The sequence below is a fragment of the Bufo bufo genome, chromosome 9, assembly GCF_905171765.1.
Source record: "Bufo bufo chromosome 9, aBufBuf1.1, whole genome shotgun sequence".
In the NCBI taxonomy this organism is placed as follows: domain Eukaryota; kingdom Metazoa; phylum Chordata; class Amphibia; order Anura; family Bufonidae; genus Bufo; species Bufo bufo.
In genome coordinates, this window is record NC_053397.1 from 176,184,199 (window position 1) to 176,203,591 (window position 19,393).

The following is a 19,393-nucleotide window of genomic DNA, read 5'->3' on the forward strand; positions in this document are numbered from 1 at the left end:
TGAAGTTCAGGACCCTCTGTATTGCTTCTCACTGCAGCACATACAGAATCCGCGCACAATAGCCATATGAGGCGTATGGATTGTGTTCTACAAGATCTGCTGCAGTAAGCACAGGACTGGCACACAGCACTGCTCCTGTCTCGCTCCGCTGCCAGGTCCACATAGCACATGGGTGAAGGGTTGCCCTGCACCCATGTGTTAGGGCATGCTTGATGGAGCAAGGACCGACAGTAGCAGCGGTGTGCTTCTGCACTATTCTTTAGATCAAATCTGAAGGAACTGCTTAGAGGTGTGAGAATAGCCTTATTTTGGCATAACATTTATCACTTCCTTGGGGGTACCCAGTTGGAACGCCTTGTCACTAGTGGGTGCTTGTCCTGAAAAGGTTGAGAAACGCTGCTATAGGAGATCCCTGTGTATAATGTATGGATATTACAGGTGACATTTCCATTGTGTTTAAAGAACTTAGAGAAAAAAACATAGTAGCCCAAGTCTTCTGAAATGTCCAGGACACTACTGGAAAAAGGGTGAGACTTCCTGGAAAAGCTGATCTCTTGGGAACTCCATGGAGGGCTGCTCTCTCTCGGAAAGCAGAACTCCATGAACTTTAAAGGGGTTTTCTGAGACTTTGATACTAATGACCTTTCCTCTGGATTGGTCATCTGTATCTGATCGATGGGGATCTGACACTCCGGAGCCCCGCCGATCAGCTGTTCGAGAAGGCAGAAGCGCTCGTTCATGTGTCACGTGGCCTAGGTGCAGCTCAGGAGTGAATGGGGCCGAGTGCGATACCAAGCACAGGTACTGTACAGTCGTGGCCAAAAGTTTTGAGAATTACATAAATATTGGAAAAGTTGCTGCTTAAGTTTTTATAATAGCAATTTGCATATACTCCAGAATGTTATGAAGAGTGATCAGATGAATTGCATAGTCCTTCTTTGCCATGAAAATTAACTTAATCCCAAAAAAAACTTTGCACTGTATTTCATTGCTGTCATTACTGAAATGATCTCAGCAGGTTCTTTAATCGTCTTGTTAACTCAAGTGAGAATGTTGACAAGCACAAGGCTGGAGATCATTGTCAGGCTGATTGGGTTAAAATGGCAGACTTGACATGTTAAAAGGAGGGTGATGCTTGAAATCATTGTTCTTCCATTGTTAACCTGCAAAGAAACGCGTGCAGCCATCATTGCGTTGCATAAAAATGGCTTCACAGGCAAGGATAGTGGCTAAGATTGCACCTCAATCAACAATTTATAGGATAATCAAGAACTTCAAGGAAAGAGGTTCAATTCTTGTTAAGAAGGCTTCAGGGCATCCAAGAAAGTCCAGCAAGCGCCAGGATCGTCTCCTAAAGAGGATTCAGCTGAGGGATCGGTGTGCCACCAGTGCAGAGCTTGCTCAGGAATGGCAGCAGGCAGGTGTGAGCGCATCTGCACGCACAGTGAGGCGAAGACTTTTGGAAGATGGCCTGGTGTCAAGAAGGGCAGCAAAGAAGCCACTTCTCTCCAAAAAAAAACCCATCAGGGACAGATTGATCTTCTGCAGAAAGTTTGGTGAATGGACTGCTGAGGACTGGGGCAAAGTCATATTCTCAGATGAAGCCTCTTTCCGATTGTTTGGGGCATCTGGAAAAAGGCTTGTCCGGAGAAGAAAAGGTGAGCGCTACCATCAGTCCTGTGTCATGCCAATAGTAAAGCATCCTGAGACCATTCATGTGTGGGGTTGCTTCTCATCCAAGGGAGTGGGCTCACTCACAATTTTGCCCAAAAACACAGCCATGAATAAAGAATGGTACCAAAACACCCTCCAACAGCAACTTCTTCCAACAATCCTACAACAGTTTGGTGAAGAACAATGCATTTTCCAGCACGATGGAGCACAGTGCCATAAGGCAAAAGTGATAACTAAGTGGCTCGGGGACCAAAACGTTGACATTTTGGGTCCATGGCCTGGAAACTCCCCAGATCTTAATCCCATTGAGAACTTGTGGTCGATCCTCAAGAGGCGGGTGGACAAACAAAAACCCACTAATTCTGACAAACTCCAAGAAGTGATTATGAAAGAATGGGTTGCTATCAGTCAGGAATTGGCCCAGAAGTTGATTGAGAGCATGCCCAGTGGAATTGCAGAGGTCCTGAAAAAGAAGGGCCAACACTGCAAATACTGACTCTTTGCATAAATGTCATGTAATTGTCGATAAAAGCCTTTGAAACGTATGAAGTGCGTGTAATTATATTTCACTACATCACAGAAACAACTGAAACAAAGATCTAAAAGCAGTTTAGCAGCAAACTTTGTGAAAACTAATATTTGTGTCATTCTCAAAACTTTTGGCCACGACTGTACAATGTAGAGTGCTGTGCTTGGTAATCTGCGTGTTTGTGCCTTTTTGAACAGCTGATCAGCAGGGGTCCTGGGTTTTGGACCCCCCAATTAGATATTGATTACCTATCCAGAGGATAGATAATCACTATGAAAAAGTCTTGGAAAACCCTTTAAAAAGGGTCCATTCACACATCCGTAGTGTGTTTTGCGGATCCAAGGATCTGCAAAACACTGACACCAGCAATGTGCGTTCTGTATTTTGCGGACCGCACATTGCCGGCACTAATAGAATATGCCTATTCATGTCCGCAATTGCGGACAAGAATAGGACATGTTCTATTTTTTTTGGGAATGGAAATGCGGACCCGGAAGTGCGGGTCCGCATTTCCAGATCCGGGCCACATATTGTGCGGCCCCATAGAAATTAATGGGTCCGCATTTCTGTTCTGCAAAACGCGGAACGAAATGGCGGACCTGTGAATGAAGCGTTAAAAGGGTTTTCCAGGATATTTTTTATTGATGACCTGTCCCCTGACGATCACAAGCACTCCTGAGAACGCCGCAGTGTACCAAGTGCAGGACATTGTATAGCGGCTGCGCTTGGTATCGTGTTTAGCCCCATTCACTTGAATGTGGCTGAACTGCTCCTAGGCCACATGAACGTATTGGCACTCGGTCTAGGAAAAGCAGAGAGAAGGCAGGAGCTCTGGTGCCTTCTTAAACAGCTGATTGGTGGGGGTTCTGGGTGTCAGACCCCCACCTACCAGATACTGACGACGTATCCTGAGTATATGCCATCAGGAAGAAAATCTCGTAAAACCCTTTTGATGAAGCAGCATCCCGATGCCACATACAATTAGACTCTGCTCCAGTACCCAAAACTTGCATTGCAAGGCTGGGGTGCATCATGGCTCCCAGATCCCAAGGGTAACCGAGACGGGGAAGACATGGGCCGCCAGACTTTTGGGGAGAGGGGTGGTCTTGAGTAAAGGAAACCCTTTATGACATCCATATGTCTGTACAGTACATATATGGTGAGGAACACCCCAAGACAATCCTTTTAAAATGTATGACATAGGCTACATGCACACGACCGTGGTGTGTTTTGCGGTCTGCAAAACACGGATGGCGCAATTTGCGGAACGGCACAGACAGCCTTTAATATAACTGCCTATTCTTGTCCGCAAAGCACGGACAAGAATAGGACAGGTTATATATTTTTTTTGCGGGGCCACGGAACAGAGCAACGGATGCGGACAGCACACTGAGTGCCAACAACATCATAGGATAAAAAATTGGCTATTTATTCAACAGCGGGTTTCTATCATGTAACTATAGCCGTCTGTGCGTTTTATTACACACCACAATTATAGCACTGTACAATTGTATTACATTGATGGCAATATTAACAGGGGAATACATGAAAATGACTGTTATAAATGCAAATTCATTCACCTGCAATTTTGGATAGTCTCTCTCTCCATCCCCCCCCCCCAATAAAGCACGGCGATCTATCGTGATTGCACAATGGATAATTACAGTGTTAAGTACTGCACAGCCCTGACAGAAGATCTGTCTCCAGGCTTGGGACACAAAATAAAATATACACATACTAATTGTGTTGTCAGACAATTTTATTACAACCGTATGGAAAGAATAATGTGTAACAGGCTCATAAATTAAGAATAAAATGCAAACTCCATGCCGTGTACATCAACATGCAGAAAACAAAGGCTGGCAACAAAACCAATTCAAGTCACAACCTGGGGCACGTGTCGCCCATTACGCTGTCAAAATACCGTAGAAAAATGACAAGAGTTTCAGTATCCTTTAAAATGCCCCATTTAAAAATAGTGGAAATGCCCTAGAAAAAAACTGATCTTTTATATATTGCACTGAAACATTAGCTGCAAAGACGAGTCCTAAAATTCTGCTGTCGAGCAGAAGCAGCTGTTTCTAAACAGTAAAAACATTCAGCACCTTGGTTTATTCTACACAGGTGACTATGGACTGTAATAGTTGTAGGCAACTGGTGTGTTTGTGCATAAAACATCCTTAGGCCTCCGTTACGTGTCTGACTATCCCGCCTGGCATACTTACTATGCAGAGTATATACGCTTAAAATATTTGTACAAGTAAGCGACGAGTCCATGTGCTACGTTGTTCCTAGAGGATATCTCTCCCGAGCTCCTGAGGGTATGTCTGCCTTGTGCCTTTTCAAAATTTTTTGCTACTGTACCAATGCATCCAACACTAAAAATGAAGCAAATAGTCCATTACAGGATCATACAGGTCTTGTGTAGACCGCTCATAGGCAAGTTTATGAATCTCCGTGTAGTCTGATGATGCAGCCATACAATACTTTATTCCATCTGCCAGTTAGCAGGCGGTAGGGGAGAGTTAAGATCTTTTATATGGACCGCTGATGGGGGCAATTATCGAGATGAGAATTCTAGGATAATAATTGCCCATGTTGGGGGGCATTCAGCCGACCGTATTTTCAGCAAAAAATGCAAACCAGTATATTTCAATAGGACTGCAGAAGATATGGATTGTACTCTGTCTGCTGTCCCCATCCGTATATCCATTCCGCAGCCAGAAAAAAAAAAAAAAAAAAGGTGGAACATGTCCTATTCTTGTCTGTTTTGCAGATGAGAACAGGAATTTCTACCAAATATCTGATCACCCGAGAGTTTTCTCATTCAGGTGATGAGCGGCACCTTAAAAGGGGCATTCACACAACCGTATCCATTCTGTGGCCTGCAAATGGCGGATCTGCAAAGGACCGATACCGGCCACGGACTGCAAAATGGATAAGGTCCTGTGAACAGTGGCGTACACACAATCCATGGGGCCACAATAATTGCTGCGCGGCCGCCCACCTGCGCAGCTTAGAGGGAACACTGACTGCAGGGGACAGGGGGGTCCATAGGCGGCCGGGCCCAGTCACAACTGCGACCCCTGCATGTACGCCACTGCCTGTGAATGGCCCCTGAAGGTGCCTCCAATCACCTGATGAATGAGTAAACTCTTGGGTGATCCGATATTTGATAGAAATGCCTGTTCTCGTCTGCAAAACAGACAAAAATAGGACATGTTCTATATTTGCTCTGGCACCCAAAAATCGCGGCTCCTGAGCAGAAGATTGCCCTGTGCAAAAAGGGATCTGCTGCCCAGAAGCCTTTAGTCATCTCCTCTGGATGGGATCAAGCAATCACGAAGAGATGACTGCCGCATGAAAACACCGCTTCATCCCCACTGGCGATTAGGCAATTATCAAGAACGCTTGGTTCGTTCCTGATAATTGCCCTGTGTAAAAGGACATGCAGGATTCAGACTCCAGCAAAGATTGTAGTCGATAAAGGAGAGACACAGTTCCGCATAAAAGCTGTATACTCCATCGTACAGTATTTCAAATCAAGACTACAATGTTGCTCCATTTGTATGTTCCATGCATAAGGGCAATAAAACAATAAACCACCTTGTGCATATATACCTACATCGTATTACAGAATTCTATTTTATGAAATTCCCTAATACACTCTTGGTAACCGAATAAAAAGGGGTGAAATTTACAGCAAGATGTTTTAAATCATATTCCTAATCTGCCCTCCTTACAGAAGCAGGGATTAAGGCTCCATTTACACGTCCGTGGTGTGTTGCGGACCCGCAAATTGCGGATCCACAACACACCCGCCCGGCACCGCTATAGAAATGCCTATTCTTGTCCGCAAGCTGCGGACAAGAATAGGACATGTTCTATCTTTTGCGGAGCTGCGGACCTCAAGATCAGGGCCGCGCTCCGCAAATACGGATGCAGACAGCACACTGTGCGCTGTCTGCATCCATTCCGTCCCCATAGAGAATGAATGGGTCCGTACCCGTTCCGCAAAATTGCGGAACGGATGCGGACATGTGAATGGAGCCTTAGGGAGAGACGGGATACAATTCCAAAATTTTACCCCAGGTACCTCCAAAAGCAGAGATACACACACGGGCAGGCAATACATGCCAGGAACCAGCACAGCCAACGAGCCAAGCGGATATTTCTTCCATGTAACCAGCCCTAAGTCAGAGTATATAGGAGATATAACAACACAAATCATATACATGACACAAATGAAGGGGGTCACTTTTTTTTTTTTCTTCCATTTAGCTACCTGGTAATTTGCTTGTTTTGTGCAATATTCCTATCACATAAAACAATATAAATACTTAAAACGTGTCTATATATTATTTTTAAAAGATTTAGGGATAATAGATTTAAAAGTACGAGAGACGAGAGTCAGAGAAATGGTAAAGTGCAGCAACAATGACAAACATCAGAACTTTGAGGTTAACTGGGTTATATCCTGATAGTAAGTGTATATATATCTATTTAAAACTATATAGAAATCTTTATAAAGTCCTCTTATCACTGTTTGGCACAAAGGTTTCTAGTTGGAAGATCAGGTCGACGGCGGCATTCACATCAGGAACAATGTGCCCTGGTTCAATCAAGGCTGGATCAATCCTGAAATCCCGATGGCCGTGAAATACGGTTTCAGTAACAGACTGTGAAGGGTCGGCAGGCACTTCGGCATGAGGATTGTAGATCCCAGTGCACACGAGAACGGACTTGCACTGAGTCGCGCTGGGATAGGAGAGCTCACTTTCCCACGCCGCTTCCTCCTCCTGAGACACCGTGGTTACTCGCGCTCCAGAGCCAGCTTGCACCAATGCCGTGGAGCCTTTTCTGGAGTTCCCCTTCTCAAGGTAGCGGTTGTAGAGGTTACCACCATAAATATCAGTCATTAAATTGTCCCTGCAGGATGTAAAACAGGGAAATTATCATGTTACAAGTAAGCACGAGGCATGCAAAAAAAAAAAAAAAAAAAACATTGTGCCCACCGCAACAGTGTACCAAGCAAGCCCCCCTAAGGTGACCCCACAACCTCCCAAGTGTCTAACTGATGGGGTTCTGACTGCTGGGACCTCACCATTCATTAGAACGGCGGTCCCGTTTGAAAGCATGCACATCCCCACTCTATTCAAAGCCCATGGGACTTCTGCCAAGGACAGCACTTTGCTATGTCTGGCATCGACCGCCGCTCCAATGAACTGGGGAACATGAATGGTTGTCCTTCTAGTACAAATCTCCTGCAGCTCCATTCACTCCAGGTCCCCATAAAAAGGCCAGTGGCACCTTGCAGAAAGCAGTGGCAGCTATAAGAAAACAACTAGTAAAGCGGTCAGTTATCACGATCTACTGGTCACGGTGACAGACCGGTAAATGGCGATTGACCATTTGCCCACCCATGGTATAGACTAAACGGTGATGTTCTGAGGCATGATACCATTTCAATAGTCAATTACCCTATTGCATAAAGTGTTTGGACGGGGTTCTTCCACTGCATCTCAGCTGCTTTGGTCCGGATGAGGTATTCTGCATAGTGATAGGTCACCTCACTGGGTTTTCCCATCAAGGCTTCGTATTTCAGCTCCTTCCCTGTAATCTTCTTATAGATGTTCTCTAAACAAACCATGAAGATGCCATGGCCGAACCTGCAAGAAAAAGGTGCGGAAAGTCAGCATCAAACTAAAAGCTGGAGAAAAGGAACAGCATAGGTTGCAGAGTACATTTTTATGTTCATATTCAACAGAGCAGCCGTCCCCTACCGGACATGTCTGTTTTAGTAAATCTATGCGCCCTCGTGGCGGAACTCATATTGTTTAATATCTTTATCAGCGAAATTGCAGAAGGCCTCGATGGTAAGGTGTGTCTTTTTGCTGATGACACAAAGATATGTAACAGGGTTGATGTTCCTGGAGGGATACACCAAATGGAAAAGGATTTAGGAAAACTAGAGGAATGTTCAGAAATCTGGCAACTAAAATTTAATGTTGATAAGTGCAAGATAATGCACCTGGGGCGTAAAAACCCAAGAGCAGAATATAAAATCAGTGATACAGTCCTAACCTCAGTATCTGAGGAAAGGGATTTAGGGGTCATTATTTCAGAAGACTTAAAGGTAGGGGAATAATGTCAGAGCAGCAGGAAATGCTAGCAGAATGCTTGGGTGTATAGGGAGAGGCATTACTAGTAGAAAGAGGGAGGTGCTCATGCCGCTCTACAGAGCACTAGTGAGACCTCATTTGGAGTATTGTGCGCAGTACTGGAAACCATATCTCCAGAAGGATATTGATACTTTGGAGAGAGTTCAGAGAAGAGCTACTAAACTAGTACATGGATTGCAGGATAAAACTTACCAGGAAAGGTTAAAGGACCTTAACATGTATAGCTTGGAAGAAAGACGAGACAGAGGAGATATGATAGAAACTTTTAAATACATAAAAGGAATCAACAAGCTAAAAGAGGAGAGAATATTTAAAAGAAGAAAAACTGCTACAAGAGGACATAGTTTTAAATTAGAGGGGCAAAGGTTTAAAAGTAATATCAGGAAGTATTACTTTACTGAGAGAGTAGTGGATGCATGGAATAGCCTTCCTGCAGAAGTGGTAGCTGCAAATACAGTGGAGGAGTTTAAGCATGCATGGGATAGGCATAAGGCCATCCTTCATATAAGATAGGGCCAGGGGCTATTCATAGTATTCAGTATATTGGGCAGACTAGATGGGCCAAATGGTTCTTATCTGCCGACACATTCTATGTTTCTATGTTTCTATGTAACTCTGGCGCATTCCTTCTCATAGCTCTGTATACTGTCGTTTCTCTGTTAATCCAGAAATTGCCAACTGGGTGTTACCATAACCCTTGTCAAAGGAGGGCTTCCCTACACAGCCCGATACTGGCAGCACTGACTGGACTACACCCAGTTATCAATTTATTAATACATTTCTAGGAGGAACGGCACAACGCAGAGGTATTAGAAAAGATGCTCCAGAACAGGAGAAAACAGGTATATTCTAAAACAGAGTTATGACAAGTCCCCTTTTAACACAAGAGGGAAGAGCTCAGCCCTGAATGGAAATCCAACCCCCCTTCCCCCACCTTACAAAAAGTTACTAAATATCAATGAAAATGAAGACTTTGTATCAGTGGAGTGTTTTATAGAGGAACTAAGTGATGCCGATACATACAAAGTCTTCATTTTCACTGGTATGTTAAAGAGGACCTTTCACTGCTCCTGACATGCCTGTGTTAATAGCTCCATGCGATAACAAATCTGGAGCCTCTATTCTTATGGCTCTATGTTGTGCTATTCCGTTATTATTTCTACTAGAATTTATGAATGAAATGCTAGGAGTCTGCAGTAAGGGTACTAAGGTTGGTAACCAGTCGGGGGTGTACCTGCACAGTCTGACAATGGCAGCACTGATTGGATAGAGTCAGACTGTGCAGGTACACCCCCCCAACTGGTTACCTCCCCTCTGTACCCTTACTGCAGACTGCTAGCATTTCATTCATAACTTCTAGTAGAAATAACTGAATGGCACAACATACAGACATAAGAATAGATGCTCCAGAATTCTTATCACATGGGGAATGCATGGAGCTATTAACACAGGCGTGTTAGGAGCGGTGAAAGGTCCTCTTTAAAGTCACTATAATTTCTTACAAATGCCTTTTCCTATAGTGTGCAACCACGGCCAACTGCTGCTGGATTGCAGGGTGGCTGTAACCCCTGGATAGTGTATAATATGAAGGAAAAAAATGAAAAAAAATTAATCCAGCCAGCAAAAGAGGCAATATGGACAATCACAATACATTATTAAGTGCCTTGTATTAACTTTCTCTACATGATAAATGCCATTTGCTGCAATGAGACAACCCCTTTAAGGGCTGGTACTACATGGTGGTGTATCAGTTTGGGATTTTTTGCGACCCATGCATTGTAGCAAGTCACACCGCTACCCCATAAACATTACATGCGATGTTGCAATGCAAATCATTATGTCTCCGTGTATCCCAGTCTTAGGGCTCATGCACACGACCGTATGTATTTTGCAGTCCACAAAAAATACGGATGACGTTCGTGTGCATTCTGTATTTTGTGGAACGGAACAGCTGGCCCCTAATAGAACAGTACTATTTTTGTCCGTTATGCAGACAATAGGACATGTTCTATTATTTTTGCATTCCGCACATAGAGCAACTTCTGTTTTTTTTTGCAGACCTATTGAAATGAATGGTTTAACATACGGCCCGCAAAAAAAAAAAAAAAAAAAAAAACTGAAAAGGGACACGGAAAGAAAATACATTCGTGTGCATGAGCCCTTAAAGAGGACCTTTCACCATAATAAAACTTCTAAACTAACTATACAGACGCGTAGAGCGGTGCCCAGGGATCCCCCTGCACTTACTGTTATACCTGGGCGCCGCTCCGTTCGCCCGGTATAGCCTCCAGTATCTTCATAGTTAGGCTCCACCCAGTGGAACCTGCCGGCGTCTCATTCTTCCATGCTGTAGCGCTGGCCAATCGCAGCACTCAGCTCATAGCCCAAAAAAAAAAAAAACAACTCTCAGGCTATGAGCTGAGCGCTGCGATTGGCCAGCGCTACAGCATAGGAGAAAGACGGCGTCAGGTTCCCCTGGGTGGAGCCTAACGTGAAGATACCGGAAGCTATAACCGGAGAACGGAGCGGCGCCCGGGGATAACAGTAAGTGCAGGGGGATCCCTGGGCGCCGCTCTACATGTCTGTATAGTTAGTTTAGAGGTTTTATTATGGTGAAAGGTCCTCTTTAAGCTGAAAATACATGAACAACAAAGACATCAATTGCAAACTGACTTAATATTCCATAACTGTCCAATAAGTGGGGGCCCCCAATTTTTTGAGGTCCTGCAACCCCCAATGGATGGTAGAACACAAGCAGTGAGTACACAGCACTGCATGTTCACAACTCTCTCAATCATAGTCGATGGGAATTAGGGAAACAGTCAACGGTTAATGTCTTGATAACGCTTGTGCTGCTAGAGGCCTCGTCATAAATTTGGAGCATCCTCCGGCAGACTGTGCGCCTAAACAGAAATCTGGTGTCAATTAAGATACATTTCTTGTGGTGGTGGTGGGTCACACCCTCTTTACACACACCCTTTTGGAAATGTGGAGAGGATGGCGTAAAAAAGCCAATTGCAACAATTTTTTAAAGTCGCCTAGAAAAAGGTCACAAACAGACGTTTGGAAATTTTTAACGCCTTTTTTCTTGTGCAATCCGAATGGTAAATCTCTCCCAAAGTCTCTAGCTGTACACTGTGATAAATTCGGCGCAGCCAGACTACTTGTCTAAGTATTTAGCCATCTATAGGAGTAGTAAATTTCCCCCACTATATTAGAAAGTTCCAAAATCTTAACACCAAATGAGTCAGGTTATTTACATCATAACTAGAAAAAAGTGGGGGAGGTGTGGATGAAAGTAGGGGTGGGCGATATGGCCTAAAATCTATATTGCGATATAATTTTAAGCATGTGTGATATGCAACATATATCGCAATATATTGTTTTCTATATTTGGGAGGGGGGGGGGGGTGTTTAAACTTTTTTTTTTTTTACTTTTTATTTAATAACCATTAGCCTCCCTAAGGGCTAGAACCCTTGTCATATTCACCCTAGTAGAGCTCTATTAGGGTGAATAGGACTTTACACTCTCCCTGCTGCCCTGTGCTTTGTGCACACAACAGCAGGGAGCTGACCATGGCAGCCAGCCTCTCATGTGGCCCCCAGCCCCTGATCCGCCCCCCAGCCTCTCCCTCTTATGCCCCCTCTGGTAACTCAAACCCCCCCCCCCCCTCCCCAGTATTAATCATTGGTGGCAGTGGCCACAGGGTCCCCCTCCTCCCCCCCATCATTGGTGGCAGTGGGCAGTTCCGATCGGAGTCCCAGCAGTGTAATGCAGGGCTTGACAAATTTCCTTGGAATCTAGGAGCCAGCTAAAAAAGTTAGGAGCCAGGCGGAGCCGCGTCATAAAGCCCCTAGTAGGTGCCCCCCCCCCCTTCTCCATAGAGCCCCCCCCAATAATGCTGTATACCATGTTACATATACCGCCGCTCCGTCCCCGGACCCTATTGACTATAATGGGGATGGGGGGTGGAGCTCCGGCGCAGCATGGCAGTTCGCGGAGAGGCCGCCGGACTAAAAAGTTGGACATGCAGTACTTTTAGTCCGGCGGCCTTTCACCATGCACTGCCGTGCTGCGCCGGAGCTCCGCCCCCATTATAGTCAATGGGGACGGAGCGGTGGTCCGGCGAAACAGCGGAAGGACGGATCCGACAGGGTGAACAGCCTGCCGGATCCATCCTGCCGCAAGTGTGAAAGTAGCCTTAGGCCTTATTCACACGTCCGTTGTTTCTTTCCTGATCTGTTCCGTTTTTTGCGGAACAGATCTGAACCAGATCTGGTCCCATTCATTTTCAATGGGTCCTGAAAAAAAAATCTGACATTGAGCTGTCCGGTTTTTTTCAGGACCCATTGAAAATGAATGGGTCCAGATCTGTTCCGCAAAAAACGGAACAGATCAGGAAAGAAACGGACGTGTGAATAAGGCCTTAGTTATATAGCTACTGAATGAGACAGAAGAAGGGATGCCTTTAACATATATATCTCCTTGAGAAGCCAATTTGATCCTAAAGGGTTAATTCAAACTGTAATCTAAACTGTCCTGTCACTTCTCTTATCTCTCTGCTCCTGTCCCTTAATCTTATCACTGCTGCAAAAGCATCAGCACAGCCTCAGTGTAACCTGTTCTACAGTCTGACTGACTGTTCTTTTAACTCAAAGAATCGAATGAGTCACTAACTGTAGGATCTTTAGATTCTTTTAACCTGTGACTCATTCGATTCTTTCTTACTTAGACTCCCTGTACTTGTGTCAGTGACTCAGACTCAGACCTGCCAGTGCTTGCCTTGCCTCAGCTCTGATTGGTTGGTGGGCGGGGAGGGGAGGGGCTGGCAGAAGCAGCTTCCACTCTAGGATCAGATTACACTCCTCCCGAGCCCCTCCCCTCCCTGCTGCCGGCGTCTCTGCTATTGTGTGCAGTGACGGAGCTGTTTCGCGCGGTGCTGCCTCCGGACAGAACGGCAGCTCCGCACCCATCGCACCTTTGAAAACGGGCTGACAAATACCCAAGCGCCAGGACTAAATTCCTGGTCGCCATGGCGCCTGGGATTTGTCGAGCCCTGGTGTAATGTACCCAAAGTGTAAGGTTACCATGGCAGCCAGGAGTCCCGCTACTGAAGTCCTGGCTGCCATGGTATGTTAGTAAGCAGCATTATACTCACGTGCGCCGTGGCCACCGGGCGCTCCTTCTCATAGGTCTGTGCGGCGCATTGCTAATGCGCCGCACAGACAGAAGAAGAAGCGACCGGTGGCCACGGCGCACGCGAATATAATGCTGCTCACTAACATACCATGGCAGCCAGGACTTCAGTAGCGGGACTCCTGACTGCCATGGTAACCGATCGGAGCCCCAGCATTACACTGCTGGGACTCCGATCGGAACTGCCCACTGCCACCAATGATGAAGGGGGGGGGGACCCTGTGGGATATGGCCGGCACATTCATTGGTGGCGCAGTGGCCACAGTCCCTCCCCTCCTCCTCCTACTCTGTTCTCATTGGTGGTCAGCGGCAGCCGCGCACAGTGGGGGAGGGAGTCCTCCCTCCTTCTCCACTGTGCCGGCTCAGGAGAACATGGTGCGCGCCAAGAGCGCGATCATATCGCGGTCCGGCAATATACACAAAATCCATATCGTGGCACAAATTTAGATCGCCTATATCGCCCACCCCTAGATGAAAGAACCCTTTTTAAATTGACATCTTGGATGCAATATTCATAACAAGCGATTGCACAGCACTTACCTGGGTGAGTGAGCCTCAGCCATCCACATCAGATCCATGTTACAGGCCAGAATTGGGATATGTGGATAATTGGCAGGCTGATGGGGATTCGCAGGGTGACCGTCAGTCAGCAAAACATCCATGATGATCTGAAGGTTGGTTTCCCATCGAACAGGTTCTCCAAAGAGGATCACAGCTAAAAGTAGAAGACACTTTATTACAAGAATGATTTCTTAATAAAAGGGGGTCTACAAAAGAAAGCCTGAAGGTGGAAAGAGTATAAAAGTTTGCGATTTCACATAAAAAAATGTTATGTTAAAAAAACACAAATGGAAGGGTGTCTGGGAGTCCCCCTCCTTCCCCCCCCCCCCATTGTCTTAAGACCCTATTACACGGGCAGACGATTGTCGGGAGGGAATCGTCTGCTCACTAGAGGAGACATCTGCTATCACATGCAGCAATCTCCTCCTCAGTAAAGGGATGAGTGATTGCTAACACATTACGGCGTCCCAGTCTAAGCGCTGCACGGGTCCCCCGTGCAGGGACCCAGCTCTCACATGAGAGCCGCGGCCCTGTTCTAACAGCCCGGACCGGCAGGAGTGCCGATCCGTGCTGTTTAACATTTTACATGCGGCGGGTAATGGCGCCCGCATTTAAAGTGCGGACAGAGGGACTGCATACTAACATTTGGGAGGACCAGCAAAGCTATCTAGCTAGTGGCTATTAGGCCATTTATTCTTCGTCTTCATCTACTTTATCTGTTTATCCCCTGATGATTCTGTCACAATACGTGTGACAGAGGAAACTCGTCGGGAATTGTTTGTTTGGGAGTGAATTTTTTATAGGGTTAGTTCAGTCTAGGGTCAGCCACCGATAAGTGGGGTCACTCTATTAGGGGGTGATTCTCCCACATTTAGGCGGGAGACCTCTCCGCTTTTAGGCAGGGCCTTAATAGCACTGTAGGGATACTATCTCTCCTTTTTTTTTCATGTTGATCTTTTGGACCATTCTCTACAGTGGAAGGGCCACATCTACAGCCTGACAAAGGAATCAGCAGTTTTGGAATCCGAGACCCTGGATTCATCACAGACACCTGAAGATACTGTACATCAAACCGTGAGTGGTTGTAAACTATTTAGTGTAACAAACATTATTATATGTTCTAAGGTGCCTTATACCCTAACAAACTCTGCTAGATAACCATCTGCAGTCATCTGAAACATATATTTAGTTTTGTGGGATTTATTTTATTGAATATCCTATATAAAAGTTGAGTTTTAAGTAGGTCAAAATTTCCAGTGATTTCCAGATTATATACCTACATAATATGCATTAATACTACTGTAAATTGCTGACAGAGGGAACGGACTCCCTCTGTCTCCCATAGGCATCCCGCAAAGGCGATCGCGGGGTGCCGATGTGTTTGAAGGCTGCCTGGCATCTGTTGTGGGCTCTGGTCCCGGCTGTAGTAATTTCCAGCAGGCTGCGCCTCTCTGGCGCAGCCTGCTTGTCAATGTTAGAATAGCGTTGCCATTAAAATGCAATGAACTATAGCAGGGATGGCCAACCTGAGGCTCTTGAGCTGTTGCAAAACTACAACTCCCATCATGCCCGGACAGTCTACAGCTATCAGCCTACAGCAGGGCAAGGTGGGAGTTGCAGTTTTACAACAGCTGGAGAGCCGCAGGTTGGCAATGTCTGCACTATAGGGATAATGCACTGCATTTTAACCACCTCAGCCCCTATGGCTTAAACACCCTGAAAGACCAGGCCACTTTTTACACTTCTGACCTACACTACTTTCACCATTTATTGCTCGGTCATGCAACTTACCACCCAAATGAATTTTACCTCCTTTTCTTCTCACTAATAGAGCTTTCATTTGGTGGTATTTCATTGCTGCTGACATTTTTACTTTTTTTGTTATTAATCAAAATTTAACGATTTTTTTGCAAAAAAATGCCATTTTTCACTTTCAGTTGTAAAATTTTGCAAAAAAAACGAGATCCATATATAAATTTTGCTCTAAATTTATTGTTCTACATGTCTGATAAAAAAAAAAAATAATAATGTTTGGGTAAAAAAAAAAAAAATGGTTTGGGTAAAAGTTATAGCGTTTACAAACTATGGTACAAAAATGTGAATTTCCGCTTTTTGAAGCAGCTCTGACTTTCTGAGCACCTGTCATGTTTCCTGAGGTTCTACAATGGCCAGACAGTACAAACACCCCACAAATGACCCCATTTCGGAAAGTAGACACCCTAAGGTATTCGCTGATGGGCATAGTGAGTTCATAGAACTTTTTATCTTTTGTCACAAGTTAGCGGAAAATGATGATTTTTTATTATTTTTTTTTTTTTCTTACAAAGTCTTATATTCCACTAACTTGTGACAAAAAATAAAAACTTCCATGAACTCACTATGCCCATCAGCGAATACCTTGGGATGTCTTCTTTCCAAAATGGGGTCACTTGTGGGGTAGTTATACTGCCCTGGCATTCTAGGGGCCCAAATGTGTGGTAAGGAGTTTGAAATCAAATTCTGTAAAAAATGGCTGGTGAAATCCGAAAGGTGCTCTTTGGAATGTGGGCCCCTTTGCCCACCTAGGCTGCAAAAAAGTGTCACAAATGTGGTATCTCCGTATTCAGGAGAAGTTGGGGAATGTGTTTTGGGGTGTCATTTTACATATACCCATGCTGGGTGAGAGAAATATCTTGGCAAAAGACAACTTTGTATAAAAAAAATGGTAAAAGTTGTCTTTTGCCAAGATATTTATCTCACCCAGCATGGGTATATGTAAAATGACACCCCAAAACACATTCCCCAACTTCTCCTGAATACGGAGATACCACATGTGTGACACTTTTTTGCAGCCTAGGTGGGCAAAGGGGCCCATATTCCAAAGAGCACCTTTCAGATTTCACAGGTCATTTTTTACAGAATTTGATTTCAAACTCCTTACCACACATTTGGGCCCCTAGAATGCCAGGGCAGTATAACTACCCCACAAGTGACCCCATTTTGGAAAGAAGACATCCCAAGGTATTCGCTGATGGGCATAGTGAGTTCATGGAAGTTTTTATTTTTTGTCACAAGTTAGTGGAATATGAGACTTTGTAAGAAAAAAAAGAAAAAAAATAAATAAAAAAAAAAATCATCATTTTCCACTAACTTGTGACAAAAAAAATAAAATTCTAGGAACTCGCCATGCCCCTCACGGAATACCTTGGGGTGTCTTCTTTCCAAAATGGGGTCACTTGTGGGGTAGTTATACTGCCCTGGCATTTTCCAGGGGCCCTAATGTGTGGTAAGTAGGTAAATGACCTGTGAAATCCTAAAGGTGCTCTTTGGAATATGGGCCCCTTTGCCCACCTAGGCTGCAAAAAAGTGTCACACATATGGTATCGCCGTATTCAGGAGAAGTTGGGGAATGTGTTTTGGGGTGTCATTTTACATATACCCATGCTGGGTGAGAGAAATATCTTGGCAAAAGACAACTTTCCCCATTTTTTTTTATACAAAGTTGGCATTTGACCAAGATATTTCTCTCACCCAGCATGGGTATATGTAAAATGACACCCCAAAACACATTAACCAACTTCTCCTGAGTACGGCGATACCAGATGTGTGACACTTTTTTGCAGCCTAGATGCGCAAAGGTGCCCAAATTCCTTTTAGGAGGGCATTTTTAGACATTTATATTCCAGACTTCTTCTCACGCTTTAGGGCCCCTAGAATGCCAGGGCAGTATAAATACCCCACATGTGACCCCATTTTGGAAAGAAGACACCCCAAGGTATTCAATGAGGGGCATGGCGAGTTCATAGAAATTTTTTTTTTTTGGCACAAGTTAGCGGAAATTGATATTTTTTATTTTTTTCTCACAAAGTCTCCCTTTCCGCTAACTTGGGACAAAAATTTCAATCTTTCATGGACTCAATATGCCCCTCACGGAATACCTGGGGGTGTCTTCTTTCCGAAATGGGGTCACATGTGGGGTATTTATACTGCCCTGGCATTCTAGGGGCCCTAAAGCTTGAGAAGAAGTCTGGAATATAAATGTCTAAAAAATTTTACGCATTTGGATTCCGTGAGGGGTCTGGTGAGTTCATGTGAGATTAAATTTTTTGACACAAGTTAGTGGAATATGAGACTTTGTAAGAAACAATAAATAAATTCCGCTAACTTGGGCCAAAAAAATGTCTGAATGGAGCCTTACAGGGGGGTGATCAATGACAGGGGGGTGATCAATGGCAGGGGGGTGATCAGAGAGTCTATATGGGGTGATCACCCCCCTGTCATTGATCACCCCCCTGTAAGGCTCCATTCAGATGTCCGTATGTGTTTTGCGGATCCGATCCATGTATCCGTGGATCCGTAAAAATCATACGGACATCTGAATGCAGTCTGACAGGGGGGTGATCAATGAGGGGGGGGGGGGGGGTCATCAATGACAGGGGGGTGATCAGGGAGTCTATATGGGGTGATCACCCCCCCTGGAAGGCTCCATTCAGATGTCCGTATGTGTTTTGCGGATCCGATCCATGTATCCGTGGATCCGTAAAAATCATGCGGACATCTGAATGGAGCTTTACAGGGGGGTGATCAATGACAGGGGGGTAATCAGGGAGTCTATATGGGGTGATCACCTCAGTCATTGATCATTCCCCTGTAAGGCTGCATTCAGACATCCGTATGTGTTTTGCGGATCCGATCCATCTATCAGTGGATCCGTAAAATTCATACGGACCTCTGAATGGAGCCTTACAGGGGGTGATCAATGACAGGGGGGTGATCAGGGAGTCTATATGGGGTGATCAGGGGTGATCAAGGGTGAATAAGGGGTTAATAAGTGACAGGGGGGGGGGGTGTAGTGTAGTGGTGCTTGGTGCAACATATTACTGAGCTACCTGTGTCCTCTGGTGGTCGATCCAAACAAAAGGGACCACCAGAGGACCAGGTAGCAGGTATATTAGACGCTGTTATCAAAACAGCGTCTAATATACCTGTTAGGGTTTAAAAAAACAACACATCTCCAGCCTGCCAGCGAACAATCGCCGCTGGCAGGCTGGAGATCAACTCTCTTACCTTCCGTTCCTGTGAGCGCGCGCGCGCCTGTGTGCGCGCGTTCACAGGAAATCTCGCGTCTCGCGAGATGACGCGTATATGCGTGATTGTGCGCAGCGCTGCCACCTCCGGAACGCGAATCTGCGTTAGGCGGTCCGGAGGTGGTTAAAAGCAATCAAAATACTGTCCGTTATAGTCCCCTTGTGGGACTATTAAGTGGTAAAA

At 45.2% G+C, this 19,393-nt stretch overlaps 1 protein-coding gene across 1 annotated transcript in view; it reads right to left on the reverse strand.

The window, feature by feature from the left end:
- Positions 1-6,261: 6,261 nt before the first annotated feature.
- Positions 6,262-19,393, reverse strand: part of LOC120979005 (haloacid dehalogenase-like hydrolase domain-containing 5) — a 37,992-nt gene continuing 24,860 nt past the window's right edge. Inside the window, exons 6-8 of the mRNA XM_040407495.1 lie at positions 14,123-14,297; positions 7,684-7,872; positions 6,262-7,132 (exon numbers count right to left, since the gene is read on the reverse strand). Of these exons, the coding sequence (XP_040263429.1) occupies positions 6,727-7,132; positions 7,684-7,872; positions 14,123-14,297 (770 nt within the window). The 3' untranslated portion in view covers positions 6,262-6,726. The remainder of the gene's footprint in view (positions 7,133-7,683; positions 7,873-14,122; positions 14,298-19,393) is intronic.